Here is a 17,545-nt window from a genome sequence, read left to right on the forward strand (position 1 = left end):
TTTCTGGATCTACTTCTGTTATGGTCATTTAGCTCATACTGGACCAACTCTATTATAATAACAACTGGAAATTCTAGATACAATAGTTTATTATTAGTTGCACTGACTTAAAGAACTAGAAGACAGAATTTGGGACAAACACATTTGCTGAAAAATGGGGAGAAGGAAATGGAAGGAGGGACCCAGATAAGTGAAGCCCCAAATTCTATGTATAAAGTTCCCAAATTTTTTTACTGACATCTGAACCATACATGCTTGGGGTGGACTTCAAGCAGTCCAAGTAAGATGAAAATACTTCTAAAATTAAATTAAGATCTGAGTTGCGGGCTGGGGAGATAGCTCAGCTGGTAGAGTGCTCGCCTCACAAGCACTAAGGCCCTGAGTTCAATCCCCAGCACCGCAAAAAAAAAAAAAAAAAAAAAAAAAAAAAAAGATCTGAGTTGCTATACACAAGGGTAGCATTTCAGATTCCAAAAAAGTACCCACCAAAACAAACAAACAAAAAACACTCTTTAACACTCTTCAGAAAAAGAATAAATCCAGAATCTTTACAACACATTGACAATGTCCAGAATATATCCAAAAATATTTGACAAGGAAGAAACAGGAAAATATGACCCATTCTCTAGGATAAAGAGAATCATTAATTCAACCTTGAGTTATGCACATATTGCTACCAACAGAGAAAGATTTTAAAGCAGCTATTTTAACTGTGTTTAGGATGTAGGTAAAATGCTCTCTGGAGGAAATTAAAAGGTAGGAATTCTCAGTAGAAAAGTAGAAACTACAAAGAACCAAACAGAAATTGCAGAACTTGGAAAAAAAAACTCATCAGATAGGCTTAACAGCAAGATGGTGATAGAAAAAAGTAAGTTAAAGATTCATAAAAAATTGTTAAATGTGAAGAACACAGAGGGATAAAAGTAGGATTGGGGATAGGTAAGCCTAATTTTGCCATTTTGCAATGGCAAAAGATCTCAATATACATATAATCAGCGTCCCAGGAGAGGAGGACAGGCACAAAAAAATCCATTAGTTACAACAGACAAAAATTCCTCAGCCAGGTGTGGTGGCACACGCCTGTAATCCCAGGAGCTGGGGAGGCTGGGGCAGGAGGATCGTTGAGTTTAGAGCCAGCCTCAGCAAAAGTGAGGCGCTAAGCAACTCAGTGAGACCCTGCCTCCAAATAAAATACAAAATCAGGCTGGGGATGTGGCTCAGGGGTGGAGAGCCCCTGAGTTCCATCCCCAGAACCACCCCCCGCAAAAAATGACTTCATAATACTTAAATGCTCAAAATAATCCTATGGACTACTAACATTATTAAATTAGACATTGATACTAAAATACAGATTTTTATAACCTTCTCCCCACATTATATCTCCCATTTTAGATAAAACCTTTTGAGGAAGCTGATGTCTTTACATTGCAATGGAATACACTTTGTTCCTATTTTTTATAACAGAAAATTTCAAACAAATAAAGGAAAAAAATAAAGAAGAAAGAAAAGAAACCCGACATAGCCGTCACCCAGTTTAAACAATCACTTTATAGACAACATTTCATTATCTATAATGCCACCCACTTTATCAGTCCTTCATGGGTTATTTTGATGGAAATGCTAGACAACATACCATTCCATTCATAAATATTTTTAGCATGTATCTCTACATACTAAAAGATACTAACAAAAGAAACATACTGAAAGATATTGCTGATTTCTGTACACGTTTGGTCCTGTGGGAAGCCATCCACGAAAAGCAGAATCAGGCTTGGCTGAGCCATGGGACACTGAAGTCTGACTTCCAGGAACTGGCTATCATGAGAGACTGTTCAGAGAGCCTGGGGCATGTGACTTTTGTGCAGAGTGGCTCACCGCCTGAGAAAATGCTAATTCTATTGGGAGGACCCGCTAGAGCAAATGGCTCCCTTAACTTCACCCCATCCTGTTCCTCACAGAAGCTCCTCCTGGACCCCCTTTACCTGTACTATTATAAATAAAGGCAAGGTGGGCTCCAAACATGTTAGAAGCCAGATCTTAGCATGGCTCAATCCGTCACACCCCTTTGATTTAAAAAGATAGTTGTCTCCTGTGTTTATCTTATTAAATAAGTTTCTTAGTGATTAATCTATAGCCAGCACATTCCTCCAACAGAAACCCTTTCCCTCATCCACACTGGATGTGGCAGAACCCCTACAAGTTCTTCTACTGGGGGATCAGACTTCTGATATAAGCATCCCCTAGTAAGCCATGTATTACAAGTAGTGGGAATATATGAATATGTTTTTATATATAAATATGAATGTGGGTGTGTATATAATAGAAAAAAGCATGTTATAATTTCTCCCTACATACTTCCCTGTAAGTTATAGTCCAAAGGATTCTCAAACAAGAAAAAGGAAAAAAGTAGTCTGAATAGCTTCAATTGTAGTAAGGTCACTGATCAAGAATCTGAGCTGGGGAGATAGCTCAGTCGGTAGAGTGCTTGCCTTGTAAGCACAAGGCCCTGGGTTCAATCCCCAGCACCCAAAAAAGAAAAAAAAGGATCTGAGTTCTCTAAGGAAAGCAATGGAGAAAATTCACAAATTCACACACGAGAACCCTCTACTTCTCAGAGTAATTTTCATAAAACATAGGTTATGTGGTATGTAACTACACATCAATATTATATAATCATCATTTTAAAGTATTTCTTATAGCTGCATATTTTACAAAACAAATGCAATAAAACTAAATTAAAATAATTTTTTTACTTGGCAGTCTTACCTTTTGTTGGACTGAGATTCTGATCTATAAATCCTCTTAGTTCTGTATTTGTGGAAGACAAACCAACCTGAATAAAACAGTTTAAAAAAAATTAAAAATAGGATAATAAGCTATTTTATACCTTCCACCAGAAATCTGTATCAAATATTCTATATAGCCATGTGAAAATAAATTAATTATATTAACTATAGGAGGCATTTATTTATTTATTTATTTGTTTGTTTGTTTGTTTGTTTGGTGGTACTGGGGATTGAACCGAAGGGTTCACACATGCTAGGCAAGTGTTCTACCATTGAGCTCCATCTCCAGCCCTATTTATTCTGATACAGGGTCTTGCTAAGCTGTTGAGGCTGTCCTCAAACTTACAATCCTCCTGCCTCAGTCTCTCAAGTAGCTGGGATTATAGGTGTGAGCCACCTTGCCCATTAGGAATATATTATGAAAAAGAAAATGTGGTCATATTTCTTGAAATGGGGAAAATATGAAATGTCCAAATTAAAATTAAAATTAATGAAATATTAGACTAAGGGAATAGCTCAATAATAGAGAAATTGTCAAGCATGTGTGAGGTCCTTGGTTCAATCCCCAGGAAAGCAAAAAATAACAATAATAATAATAATGAAATATTACTTGTGAACAAAACCTTACTCTCAATTTTACTAATAATTTGTTGTTTTTTTGGTACTGGGGATTGCACCCAGAGGTACTCTGCCACTGAGTTGTATCCTCGGTCCTTTTTATTTTCTGACAGAGTCTCACTAAGTTAATGAGGCTGGCCTTAAACTTGGGATTCCCTGGTCTGTCTGCTGAGTCACTGGGATTGCTCCAATTACACGTGTGCCACCATGCCCAGTCCCTGACGGGGACAGTTTTCTGAAAACAAGTACTGTGATAGCTCAAGTTGCCAAAAGATTAGCAAAGGTGCCACAGATAAATTCAAATTCCATTATAAGGTTGGGGACACAGCTTAGTGGTAGAGCCCTTGCCTAGCATGCATGAGACCCTCAGTTTGATCCTCGGCCCTAAAAAAAAAAAAATCTATCATTGAGACTAGGTGGGCAAGGTGCTGGGTTCAATTTCCAGCACCAAAAATTCTAAAAAATAAAAATCCCATCCTGACTGATGCCCTTAATGTTCTTTTTTTATAATTTTTTTAGATATTGATATACTTTTATTTTATTCATTTATTTATACGTGGTGCTGAGAATCGAATCCAGTGCCTCACACATGCTAGGCAAGCACTCTACCACTGAGCCACAATCCCAGGCCCCAAATTTGATGTTCTTAATCACTATCCACAATGCTTTTCAAAACTATGACATGTAAGGAATTAATATCACAATGCAAAAGTGAAGTGGACAGGCCTCACATCCAATTATTTGGGTCCACACTGTCACTCATAAAGACTACTACATGGATGGCCTTGGTCAAAACATGCAATTTTCTCATCTGCAACTGGAAGGTGAAAGGGAGGAACCCTGGGAAAGGAATTCCTTCTGGCCAAAGCAACCAATTCAAAGGGAATCAAGTCTACGCTGGCTCGAGGAGAATCTCCATCTATGCTGGTCAAGGTGCGCAAGGACCTGCACTGCATAAAAGGAGGCACAGTGGTCCAGGCCTTGAAGAAGCTGGTGCTGGGCTCCCGCCCTGCCCAGAGGCCTCCCTTTTTTCTCCTTTTTTTAATTTGCCTTTTCTCTTCTTAATCTTTGGAATATCAATTTTATTATGTAATTTGTGAAAAACAAATTTATTAGCACCATCTCTGCTATCTCAGAAGCATGGAAGAAAGAACAGAGGTGAACAGGGCAGGGGGAAGTGTCCCAAGGAAAAGAGTCTCTGCTATCTCTCGAAGGTGGGGGTAGAGGAGACTCCTGGTGGATTCCAATGCACTCCTGTCTGGAATCTGTGCAAAGCCTGACCAGGTGGCACACCTCATTCCGGCAGCTGTCTGGGTGCATGTCTGACCCACACCCACACCATGAATTCAGAGAGCTCAGGTCTTCTGAATATCCATCAGTCTGTCTCAGCTCTGTGTCTTCGCTGGAGCCACTGTATCTGAATCTGGCATGTTTGTGTACTTCTTCCACTGGAGCCCCAACAATGCAAGTGTTGATGCAGGTGGCAGTCCTTCTTATCACTACCTGATGTTCATGGCATTGCCCTGTGGAGGTACCTTGGAAGGACATGCTGCCATCTTCTGCAACCCACCTACTGAGGATCAGCCAGGGGCTGGGCCTGTGGGGCACGGGCATGCTGGGAGCCTATGCTGCCATGGGGGTCCTCACGTGCAGGAAGTGGAGAGGAATGGCAGGCACGCTAACATACCCACGACCCTCTGCCCTGCCTGCTTGGTCTCCTTATGCAGCTGCTACTCACAGGACAAAGGCAAGGAGAGAAGGGCAGGCTCATTGGCACTCCTCTTTGGTCTGACACTGGAAGGATCCATGGGGCCTGGGCAAAGCCCAAGCCCCTGATGCACAGGCTTCACCTAGAATATGCAGCCTGCCCTGGTGCTGGAGTATCAGGGTCTTGGGTCTCATATTTTCTATTTGCCAGGAACATCCAGGTATCATAGGAGTCGTAATTCATGTCAAAGATGATTATCATGATTGTGGGGTCCAGGTACTTGGGAAGTGGCTCACTAGAATGACTGGGTAGACATTCTTCACCCTGGCTCAGCCATGGGTACTCCATTATCTGCTCTACTGGGCCTCTGCACAGGGTCCATCATCAGCCTCTGATGAGGCTCTGTGACCCTCAGAAATGTGGGGAAATACACTGCCTGCATTATCTGCTTCTTCAGCTGCTTAGCAGTGTTTGCCATAAATGGGCATCTCCAGATGACCATAAAACACAGAAAGACACCTAGACTCCAGATGTCCACGGGGGTGGGGGGCTGAATATTCTTTCCACTGGATGACTTCCGGGGCAAGGTGCAGGGCAGTGCCCCAGAACTCATTCAGCTTCTGCCCAGCTGTGAACCTTGGTGCTCAGGGCAAAGTGGAGGAGTTTGATGTTGCCTCTGGCATCCACCAGGATGTTACCCGCCCTCAGGTCTAGGTGCACGATGCCTTTCTCTCAGCAGTAGTGCACAGCACTTGCAATCTGGCTTACAGTCTCCAGATCTCCTCCTCCTAAAGGCCACTGGCATCTGGGATGGGGCGCCATAGGTGTCCCCCACCTCATGCTCCATGATGATGTAGATATTTTCAATGGTCTCTGTGCCCTGAAAGAGCTAGAGCACACTTTGGTATTCCACAGGTATCATCGTATCTGACTTGGATAGGACAGGCTTGTTCCACTCTACCTTTGGCAGGACTTACTGCCACCTCTCTCCCGATAACACAGTGGGCTAGTTTTTCCTAGGCAAAGCCCCTGCCCAATGTCCCTTAGGATCTGAGAGTGGTCCATGAGGCTGACTGTAGTAGGAGCTGGGCCCCGGCAGCGCCACACTTCTGACTACTTACACCAGGCGTCCTAAGCTGGAACACACACACACACACACACACACACACACGACAAAAAGCAAACCGAAAAAACCCCAAATCAAAAAAAACAGTATCAAAAGACCACAATCACCAAACACCAAACACACTATCTGGGAGTCCAACAGATTACCACCAAGAGTTTCCTACAGTTATGGATAAAACAGCCAGCCTCTTACGTAGCTGGTATTTGAAATTCCCTCACAATGGCTCCTTGTGAGGTCAGAGCAAGAAATGGCCCAGTTACACCTGGGCAAAACTCACATAGTCAGCTTACTTTTTGGCCTCCAGGACTTTTTCAACTTTCCTAATAAGAATAAGGAAGGACTCTAGAAGTTTTTTGTTTGTTTGTTTGTTTGTTTGTTTGTTTTACTTCAGTGGGTTATGTAGACTGATACTTACTGGTTTAGAAATTAAAATCTAGCCAGGCATGGTGGCCCACACCTATAATCCCAGCAGCTCAGGAGGCTGAGGCAGAAGGATGGCTTGTTCAAAGCCAGTCTCAACAACTTAGTGAGGCCCTAAAGCAATTTAGTGAGACCCTGTCTCAAAATAAACATAAGAAGGGCTGGGGATGTGGCTCAGTGGTAAAGCACACCTGGTTCAATACCAAGGAAGAAGGACGGAGGGAAGGAAAGAAGGAAGAGAGGGAGAGAAGGAAAAGGGAAAGAAAAGGAAAAGGGAAAGGAGGGAGGGAAAGGGAAAGGAGGGGGGGAAGAGAAAGAAAGAGGAAAGAAAAAAAGAGAAAGAAAGAAGGAAGAAAGGAAGGAAGGAAGGAAGGAAGGAGAGAGAGAGAAAGGAAAGAAACACACTAAAATTTGCAGGATTAAAAAAATATTGGAAGGTGATACCAATACTTACCAATTCAGGATCTTGTAAAGATTAAATGAGATAATCTATGTAAAGTATACAGCACAGTGCTTGGCACACACTGCTCAATCCTTGTTAATACACATTACTAATTAGTACTATACTTCAGTGACTATCTATAGCAAGCGTGTTTATAAATTCATCTTTAATAACATTTCATTTAATGTAATGTCCATAGGGCTACTTGACATCACAGCTAAATATGGCAGTATTATCAAAAAAGAATTTTTAAAATTTGTTATAGGATCTAAAGGAGAATCTTTAATTTTGAAAACTTGGCACAAAGTAAACTACAATAAATGGTTTTATTACTAGTATGTTACTGTTTTTCATACTGAAGCTTTGTAATCTCATAACATTGCAAAATATGTTGTTTGGTATCTCGACCATTCTTTCAAGGTACTACTAAACCAAAAGCATATTTTAATAGCTTTACTGATTTATCATTGACATAAAAACTGTGTATATTTAAGTTATGTCGCTTCATGTTTTGATACAAGTCTATACCATGAAATGACCACCACAGTCAAGCTAATTGATAAATCTTATCACCTCTACATGGTGTGTGTGTGTTTTCAGAACATCTATCTTTGGACTAGGCTTTCTAACTCAGTGGTAGAGCAGCGCAAAGCCCTGAGTTCAATCCCCAGCTCTGCAAACAAACAAAAACTTACTCTCATAGTAAATTGAAAGTATAAAATGAAGTATTTTTAACTATCCTCACAATGTGTTATATAAAATCCAGTTATCTGAAAAGATTTTAAAGTACACAAAGCTTTAAAACTTTACCTCCATACATTTGTCCTATTTTTTAAAAGCATCAGTTTTACATATCTTCTTCATAGGCACTCATTTGATACTTTGCAATTTGATAGTATTTAAGAGCTAATTAATTCATTATTTGTAGTTCAAATGCTCTAACAGCTGTTTCTTTTCACCTAGAGGTATATTATCAGAAATATTTCTACATATCAATCATAACAGACAAGTGATTCTGATAAAACAGATGTTAGATAAATGGTACCTAAAATCACCAAATTTTTATTACAGCAGCACAGACTAAGACATCTAGAAAATAGCTCTTAATTCTATGCAGACAATGGAACAGATACTACTTTCTTATAAGTACTCAGCTGAAGTCAAATTAATCCTTTGCAATGAAATTTGTAATAAATTAATCCCAGCAATTTGAGAGGCTGAAGCAGGAGGATTACAAGTTAGAGGCCAGTCCTCGTAACTTATCAAGACCTTCAGCAACTCAGGAACCCTATCACGAAGTAAAAAATAAAAATGGGGATGGGGATGTAGCTTAGTGGTAAAGGACCCCAGGGTTCACTTCCCAGTACCAAAAACAAACCAAAACAAAATTGCTCACAAATACTAATGTTACACATTCAATTTGTTGAACACTTATTGAGTGCACTACATCAATTCCAATAAGCCCTCTTGTATAAATTCTTCTAGGAAGAGAAAAAGGCAAAATTTTTGTCTGTATTCTAATTTTAAAAGAAACCAATGAATACTAAAACAGACTTTAATATATTCAATGCACGGGCTGAAGTTGCAGCTCAGTGGTGGAGCACTTGCCAAGCATGTGTGAGGCACTGGGTTTGATCCTCAGCACTATAAATAAATAAATAAATAAATAAATAAATAAATAAATAAATAAATAAATAAATAAATAAATAAATGCATTGTGTCCATCTACAACTAAAATATATATACATACACATATATATGTATATATATTCATTCCATTCTTAATACAATGTGATCATTTACTACGTTATGATAACTTCAAAAGGTTCAGTTTATACCTTTCTGTTATTTTATGACAATAACAGCAAAAAAACCTCAACTGAAACCACACATTCTCAGCAGAGAGTTCAGTTACTGGGTTACTGTTATGCTTAAACACCTGCTCTTCACAACCGACTTCTGCACACTGCAGTAGCAAGACGATTTCATAAACTATTTAAGCAGTTGTACACCTGCACCTTAATAACCAGATTATATTCTAAAAATTTAGATAAAGATCACCTGAGTCAATATTATATGCTAATTTTGGTATCACAAATGGAGACTTGTCTACAGCTAACGCTTATATAAATACTACCAAAACCTGTTCAATAAAAACTTCAAAATATCTATTTATTTTTGCTTTCATAAATTGTAGTTTAAAGACTCAAAGAAGGGCTAGGGTGAGAGCTCAGTTGGTAGAGTGCTTACCTTCAAGCACAAGGCCCTGAGTTGATCCCCAGTACCAAAAGAAAAAAAAAAAAAGACTCAAAGAAAGTACATTTGAAAGTAGAAAAAATTGGTTAGGAGAGGCTTTTAAAAAATATTATTCTTTCCTCTTTTTACCTACTTAAAAAGAGCTATATTTCATTGAGCAATAGAAAAGAGTGAACTCATATCTCATGGCACATATTTTGCCTAGTCAGGTCCTGAGAAAAGCCTTCATCTTAGTATTCCTTTAAAATTTTTAAATAAACTTATGTACATTTAATGTACATAACATGATTTTATAAGCTACATACAGTAAAATGATTACTAAAATGGAGCAGTGTCTAGGTATCCCAATGCTGTGTTGTGCACTGTACATAGTCACTAAACACTGAATAAAAACACCCCAGTCCAATTTGTAAGAATACACACATTCCCCAATAATGTTATAACTTCATAGGTAAAACCAAGTATTTCTGATTGACATAACAAAAGTGAAAGAAAACAGGATTCAGAGTGAAATGATCTGTGCTCAGAGGTAAACTCTACCTATCACAAAAGACGGTTTTACAGTCACTACAAAATGGGGATAATACATACATGCAAGACAGAGTCAAAGAGCTCCTCTGATTGAATTAAATAACTATGTGAATGTTTTATTAAAGACAAAGTAATATTTAAGTATAGGCTGTTTTTCAAATGCCAATGGCTTCTAATACCTCATCCCTGGCACAATTTCCGAAGAGAAATACAAACGACCAACAAACGTGTAGAATGCGAGTTTAATCTAACAAGTAATCAAAGAAATATAATAAGTCATATACAGTTTCTTGCTGATTATACTGGCAAAGATTAAAAAGAAACTTAGAGAAACAGCATTCTCATGTAACCCTGGTAAATACATAAATCTGTCTAATCTTTCTTAAATTCAATTTAATATGAATCAAAAGCCCCCTCCCCTAAAAAAAATCACTCACACTCTGGGCCCAGTAATTTCATTTTGCTGCATGTTGCTGAAAATCTGAAAGCCGAGCACAGTGGCTTATACATGTAATCCCAGGGAGTCAGGAGGCTGAAGCAGGAGGATTGCAAGTCTGAGGCCAACCTCAGCAACTTAGCAAGGCCCTAAGAAACTTATCAAGGTCCTGTCTCAAAATAAAAAATAAAAAGGGATGTGATTCAGTGGTTTAGCATCCCTGGGTTCAATCCCCAGTACCCAAAAAAAAAAAAAAAAAATTAAAGTAATTAAGTGATGTTACAGAAATATGAAGATAAGAAAAGGCATTCGTCACAGAGATTAAATTAAATAGTAGATTACAAAACAGGGTGAACCTGTTCATATTTTGGTTGATATATAGACATTCATGTATACACTACTTGCCTTCCTGAGTAAAAATTTGCTAATAATCTCTAGGCTACCAATACTTTCTTTTCTTTTTCTGTATTTTCTATTTTTCTGTAATGTGTATTATAGTTGATGTGAAGAATCATTGACAAGGCAAAAATTAAACCACAAATTATATTTCAGTCTCTTGTATACTCAGGGAGTTTAAATTACAACACACCATGGCAGCTAATTTTGTAATTTAAGTCTTCATAATGAACTACCTATGGACATATATTAAACTGATTGACAATTAAAAAAAAAAATTACAACACAGCTGCATTTTTGGTCTAGAAGACTATCACTAGATACTAGATATTATTTGATAACCATTTTGCCCCAAGTACAAAGAATATATCGTGTGCTCCTCATCTCTTCCTTTTATAAAGGAGCCCGTCCCGTGTGGTTCTGGTAGGAGAGCTAACATTAGAGGCTCAATTAGACCATGGCAGCAGCAATGGGCCATGCCACAGGCCTGGCCACTTAGGATATCCACTTCCTCCTCCCTAGTTTTTAAGTATGTAAATCTAGCAGAGTCAACCAAAGCTCCCCCACAGAATGTGAATCACAAAACTAAAAAAGAAATCCCCTGTCCTTTCTAATGTAAGTCTTAGAAGGCCCGTGTTGGCCATTATACCCCACAGACACAGAGAGCCCAAGGGCACGGAAAGGGGCACACAGGGCCCTGGCACCATCACTTGACCCCCTGGCTCCAAGTCGGTGAAGTCAGAAGAGCCTAGACTTGTCAGCTCTGTGAGCAGACATATTCCACTTTTCACCTTAAATTGTTTTTGTTGTTGTTGTTTGTTCGTTTTTTCCCCTTGAGATAGGATTTGCTAAGCTGCCAAGGCTGGCCTCAAACTCAACATCTTCCAGCCTCAGCCTCCTGAGTAGCAGGGATAACAGGTGTGTACCACAGTGCCCAAATCCTGAAGATGTTTTGAGTAGGATTTTTATCATTCTTACCACAAGAAACCTGGTATGACATGGATAAGGCAAAATATTGACATAAGCGAAATGCAAAATGAGAAACAGAAATCAAGACATGAGTTAGTATTTGAATATGAGTTTACTGCTGCCTCCATACCTCTGAGTCACTTCTCATCAGCATGTGACACAAGTGCTCACTCTTTCTGAAGCATTTTTTCACTTGCTTCCCAAATCATCAGAATGTCCTGTTTCCTCCTGGCTTCCACATGGTTCTCTGACTCTCCTCTGCCGCTTCTCCGTCTCCGTCCTCATGCTGGATAGCCCTGTTCTCAGAGTTGGGCCCTCACGAATTCTCCTCTCCTGCACCCACTACGCAATCTCACAGGGCCCACTGCTTTAAAATAATTTCAATATGAAATGACTCCAAATTTCACCTTTACCCCTAAGCGTTCCTCTGCCCAGGCAATCCGACTGCCTAGCCAATGTCTCCACTCGGATGTGTTCAGGTTCCTCAGAATCATCATGTTCAGACAGAACCGCGAGTTTGCCTCACAACCCTGCACCTCCAAGAGACCCTCTTCTCACCCAGCAGTGCAGCCATCACTGCCACTCCAGCCACACTGAGTCTCCTTCAACCTCCTTCTCGGTGCCATGTCTTGATTACTCAATCAATCCTGATGGCTGGCCCTTAATGAAAATGAAGCAGCTCTATACCTGCTTACAGTTGCTAATGCATGTTAGAAGTATGTTAGAAGGTTTTGAATTATGACCTAAAATAAGAAAAGAAAGACACAAAGACCCCAGTACATACCTGAAACCACAGGTTGTACCAAACCCTATATATGCTGTTTTTTTCTCTATACATATGTATTTATAATAAAGTTTAATTTATTAATTAGGCACAGCAAGGGATTAACAACAACAATAATAAAACAGAACAATTATAACAATACAATATAATAAAATCATATGGTGTGGTCTCCCTCTTTCTTTCAGAGTGTCTTAAAGGAAGCATTTCACAGCTTCTCTTTGGTACATCTGATTTGGTACATTTGGTAGAGGCAGGAGGACTGTAAGTTCACCAGCATAGCTCTCTTGCGCTTTGGGGCTTCTTGAAAGCAAATGCTGCGATGTTGCGATAGTCACTCAGATAACTGTCAGGGCTATTTAGTGGCCAGTGGGCAGGCAGCACAGGCAACACTGATAAACTGGATTGAGGGACGAGTCACAACCCAGGTAGGACAGCACAAGGTCTCACTATACTACTCAGAACAGAGCACAATTCAGGACTTAGCAGATTGTTTATTTCTGGAGTTTTCAATTTAATACTTTTAGATCATGGTTGACCTCAGGTACGTGAAACTGTGAAAAATGAAACCACCAATTGGGCAGGGGGCCGGGGGACACTACTATAAGGAACTATAAGGTAATAAGGGTTGGTTTGTTAATGTGAGTCTTTGGATGTGCAATGGGTAATCAGAACTATCTGACTCACAGGAAGCCCTTTATGATCTCTCCTCATACTGCGGTGGGCTCCTAGCAGCCATTTCACACAATGTGACACTTGCTTCTTCCGGTTTCACCTAACTAAACCACTAGTGGATACCAGACTCCAGCTTCCCAGGGAGTCTGACACGGACCTGCCTTCCTTCACACCTCTCCCTCTGAACTGGCCGGTCCCTTAACATGCAGATAGAGATGCTGAGAGGGGCTGGCTGGGGAACTAAGGAGGAGTCTTCAGGAGGGGAGGGAGGGAGAAATGAAGCAGACAGATGCACAGTAACAAGCAGAGAGAAATGAAAGATGGAAAGCAAACACTGCTTCAATTCCTGGGAGAGTTCTGATTTCTGGGTTTGTATCTTTCTGAGGGCAGAACTAACTTCCTATTCTTGAATTCCTTGAGGCAACCCTGCATCTTCATAAAAAATTATCTTTTTGTCAAATCCCAATCAAACATTCCTACATAATAACCTGGGAACGGTAAAGAAATCATAATAGATGATTTTCCTATATGTTGTACTGTTTATTTTAAAGCATAATCCTTCACAATAACTGGAAACAAACATTTGAAGGGGAAACAAATTCCAAAATGTAAGCCTCAAACAAAGGGGAAGAAATGAATAATTAATCCAAAACATTTTAAAGTCTAGTGTTCCTTCAGGAACCATCTGAGGAAGTTAGCAAAGTTCTTTTGAACAACATCTGAGCACACACATTTCCTTCAGTAAATACAAAAAAACTTAGCCAGCTGTGGTGGTGCACACCTATAATCCCAGCAACCTGAGAGGTAGAGACAGGAGGACTCCAAGTTCAAGGCCAGCCTCAGCAACATCACAAGATCCAATCTCAAAACAAAACAAAAAGGACTGGGGATGTCACTCAGTGGTAAAGCACATCTGGATGCAATTCCAGCACCAAAAAAAAAAAAGAAAAGAAAGAAAGAATAACAACTATGTCAAAGAAAGTGAAACTTGCTCAACAAGGCGAAGGAACTCTCTAGCAAGTACCAAAACAAACTTATTTTAGAACCCAAAACAGGAGGAAAGTGGGTGACTTTATAGAAATAGCAATTTTGTAGCTGTTAAGAAGGAACAACTTGGTGCCAATTTATAAGAATATTATCACGTTCCTCAGAGCATAGCACTCAATAGCATTAAAGTTTAATTCATACGTTACAGAAACAAAAACAATTATAAATTCATGCCAGGAAATTCAATCAATTAACCAGAACAGTGAGAAAATATGCACAGGAAAAAGTACAGGTCACTTTAAAAATTACTTACATTAAAACATCTATAAATACTTACATTTTTTGCCGTCATGTCAAACTGTATTCTATTTAAGATTCTGTAAAGCCATTAAAAAAAAACCACAAAAATCAAAAACAATAAACCTTCATCTTCAATTAATTCTTTAAAAGAATTCCTGTTAAAGGGAAAAAGAGGGAACAGTAATGTAGTAATTATAATAGGCAACATTTATGCCATATTTATTATCTGACATGCATCGATCTCTAAGTGGAAGAGCTAATGAATTTTCATTCCAGCACTATGACATATGTACCATTTTAATTCCCATTTTATAGATAAAAGCTAGGGTTTAGAGCAGTTAAGTAATCTGATAAGGTCAACTCACAAGTGATATACCCTGAGCTCTGATATATTATAGTATGTTCTTTTTTTTTTTTTTTGTCGTGCTGGGGATTTGAACCCAGGGCCTTGTGCTTGCAAGGCAAGCACTCTACCAACTGAGCTATATCCCCAGCCCCTATAGTATGTTCTTTAGCTGACAGAAATACAAGGGCTTCTTAAAGAAATGGTCAAGTTTGGAACAAGGTAGAAAATGTATAAGATAAATTCAGAACATCTTATTGTGCCTGAAGCAAAGAAGGACTCAAAAAAAGACAGGCACAGTGGTGCGCACCTGCGATCCCAGCTACTTCTGAGACTAAGGCAGGAGCAAGACCCTCTTCTAATGGTTAGGGATATAGTTCAGTGGCATAGATAGCACTTGCCTAGCATGCCTAAGGCCGTGGGTTCAATCCCCAGTACCATAAAAAACAGAGACAGCGAGAAAGAGAAAGAGACGAAGATAGAGAGAGATGGAGATGGCACATACTACTTTAGTCAAGAAATCAAAGTCACCAAATGATAAGCAAGAAGGGACAAGCCATCCTGGTCTCTTCAAGGGCACTGAGATGGATATGATTTCTGAGTTGTTTCTGGCCAAAATGCAAAATCTAATCATAAGGAAAAATCAGAGAAATCCAAATTGAAGGACATTCTACAAAATAATGGACCTAACTCTGAAAAAGCATTAGTGTCATGAAAAGGAAAGGTTGAGAAACATTTCAGATTTTAAAAGACTAAAAAACACATGAAAAATAAATTTAGTGTGTGATCCCAAAAAGGATACTGTATCAGAAAAATGAATGCTGAGGAGACAATTACATGGTAACAAGATAACAGTGTGCACAGACTCCATGACAGTATGATTTCAACATTTCCTTTCCTGATTTTGATCAATGAGCAGTGAGGTTTTGAATACCTTTTTTTTTCTCAGAAAAACATATTAAAATATTTAGGAGGTGTAGGGTATGATAATACCCTCAAATGATGAAAAAAATATGATCTGGATATACAGAGGAAGTGAGAATAATAAAGCACAGATGGCAGATTGTTTACAATTGGGGAATCCAAATAAAGGGTATTTAGGAGTTCTCTGTCCTACTTTTGCAACTTTCATTTTTAAATTATTTAAAAATTAAAAATTTCAGAAGGATAAAATAAAATCAAACTTTGAGAAAATCACAAATAGGAACTGGAAGAAATGGGGGTTACAAATATCTCCTTTATATGCTACAATTTGAATCTACAAGTAAAACAGAACTGGAGGAAAAATAAGATTTCTTTCACTTTTCAACATAATAGAGTTTGTGATTTTTCAATAACAAAGAAAACAAATTGCCCAGAGAAGTGTTGTAGGCCTATAATCCCCAGTTACTGGGGAGGCTGAGGCAAGATCCTAAGTTCCAGGTTATCTTGGGCAACTTGGTGAAACCCAATCTGAAAATAAAAAATAAAAAGGACTAGGGATGTGACTCAGTGGTAAAGTGCCCCTGGTTTCAGTCCCTAGTACCCAAATAGATAAATAAATTAAAATTTAATAAATGATAAAAAATGAGTTCCTGATATCTCATTTACCAAACTACATTACATATTTATACTATGAATTTAAAGGCTAACATGTAACTATTACATTTTGAAGATTAATGTTTTAAACAACCTTGACGTAATAGGTCTATATAGAAATCTATGTCTATTAGGTATGAAACATCTCTTTAAGCACAAATCTATAAAAATTTGTCTGCATGTGTGACCACCAAGGAAGCTGCAACAAATTTCAAGGAGAATATATATATAGATTACAGTCTCTGGTACAATGTAATCAAATTAGGAGTCAACTATTAAAAATCGTTTAAAATCATATATGAAGAAAATAAAACTATTAAACATTCCATGAATTTTAAATATTTATAACTGAATGACAGTGAAAATAATAATAAAAATATTTAAAGTTAATTGACAACAAAAAATACAAAACGTGTGATATTTACCTGAACTAAAACTTTGGGGTATGTTTATTTTTCATTTTATTCAATAAACCACCAAATTTAAAACTTAAAAGGTAGAAACTCAAAAGAGATAGAAAGTGCATAAAATAATAAAATAGAAAAAAAATCAATTAATTAACAAGCTGATTCTAAATGTCCTTCTTAAAGTTAAACATTTAATAAAGTAGCAGCAAAGTAGAATGGAAAGATCATGAACTTTGACTCAATCTCAGCTCTGACACTTAGCTGCAGGATCTTAACCTCTTGTGTCTTCATCTGAAAAAAAGGAATACTATGTGTTTGCAGAGTCACTTTAGGAGTAAATTAGATACCTACCATTTGTTAAAAGTGAAAATGACCACATCTGCCAAGTCAAAGTGTCAAATACCTTTCTGTTTATACATTAAACACTGGGAACACTCCTAACCACGAAAAAGTTCAATCTAAAAAATTTTAAGATTATTTTATGACCTACCGAAATACAATTACAACAAAAAACAATGAACTCCTTCCCTCGTAAGTATAGTTTGGACATGTTAAATTTCAATGCAAATATACAAGGTAGATACTACTCACTACCCATTATAATTTTTCTCTTGTTCCTGAAATAGTTGAAGGTGGCAGTGTATCCAATTAAATGTACTATGAGCTGACCATGTAACATATAATTCTAGCCTTGTTGAGTTGGCTACCACATTCAGCTACTAGGTATCCTGTTCCCCTTCTCCCCATTTCTTTGTGCTCAGAGCATAGCTGTAATGGCTAGAGCTG

General features: G+C 38.4%; 1 protein-coding gene across 1 annotated transcript in view; it reads right to left on the reverse strand.

Moving 5' to 3' along the window:
- TFDP2 (transcription factor Dp-2) overlaps positions 1-17,545 on the reverse strand; it is a 166,226-nt gene that overhangs the window by 118,781 nt on the left and 29,900 nt on the right. The window contains 3 exon segments of the mRNA XM_079101091.1: positions 2,767-2,833; positions 9,351-9,366; positions 14,469-14,586. Of these exon segments, the coding sequence (XP_078957217.1) occupies positions 2,767-2,833; positions 9,351-9,366; positions 14,469-14,483 (98 nt within the window). The 5' untranslated portion in view covers positions 14,484-14,586.

Source organism: Sciurus vulgaris, assembly GCF_902686455.1.
Source record: "Sciurus vulgaris genome assembly, chromosome: 10".
NCBI classification, from domain to species: domain Eukaryota; kingdom Metazoa; phylum Chordata; class Mammalia; order Rodentia; family Sciuridae; genus Sciurus; species Sciurus vulgaris.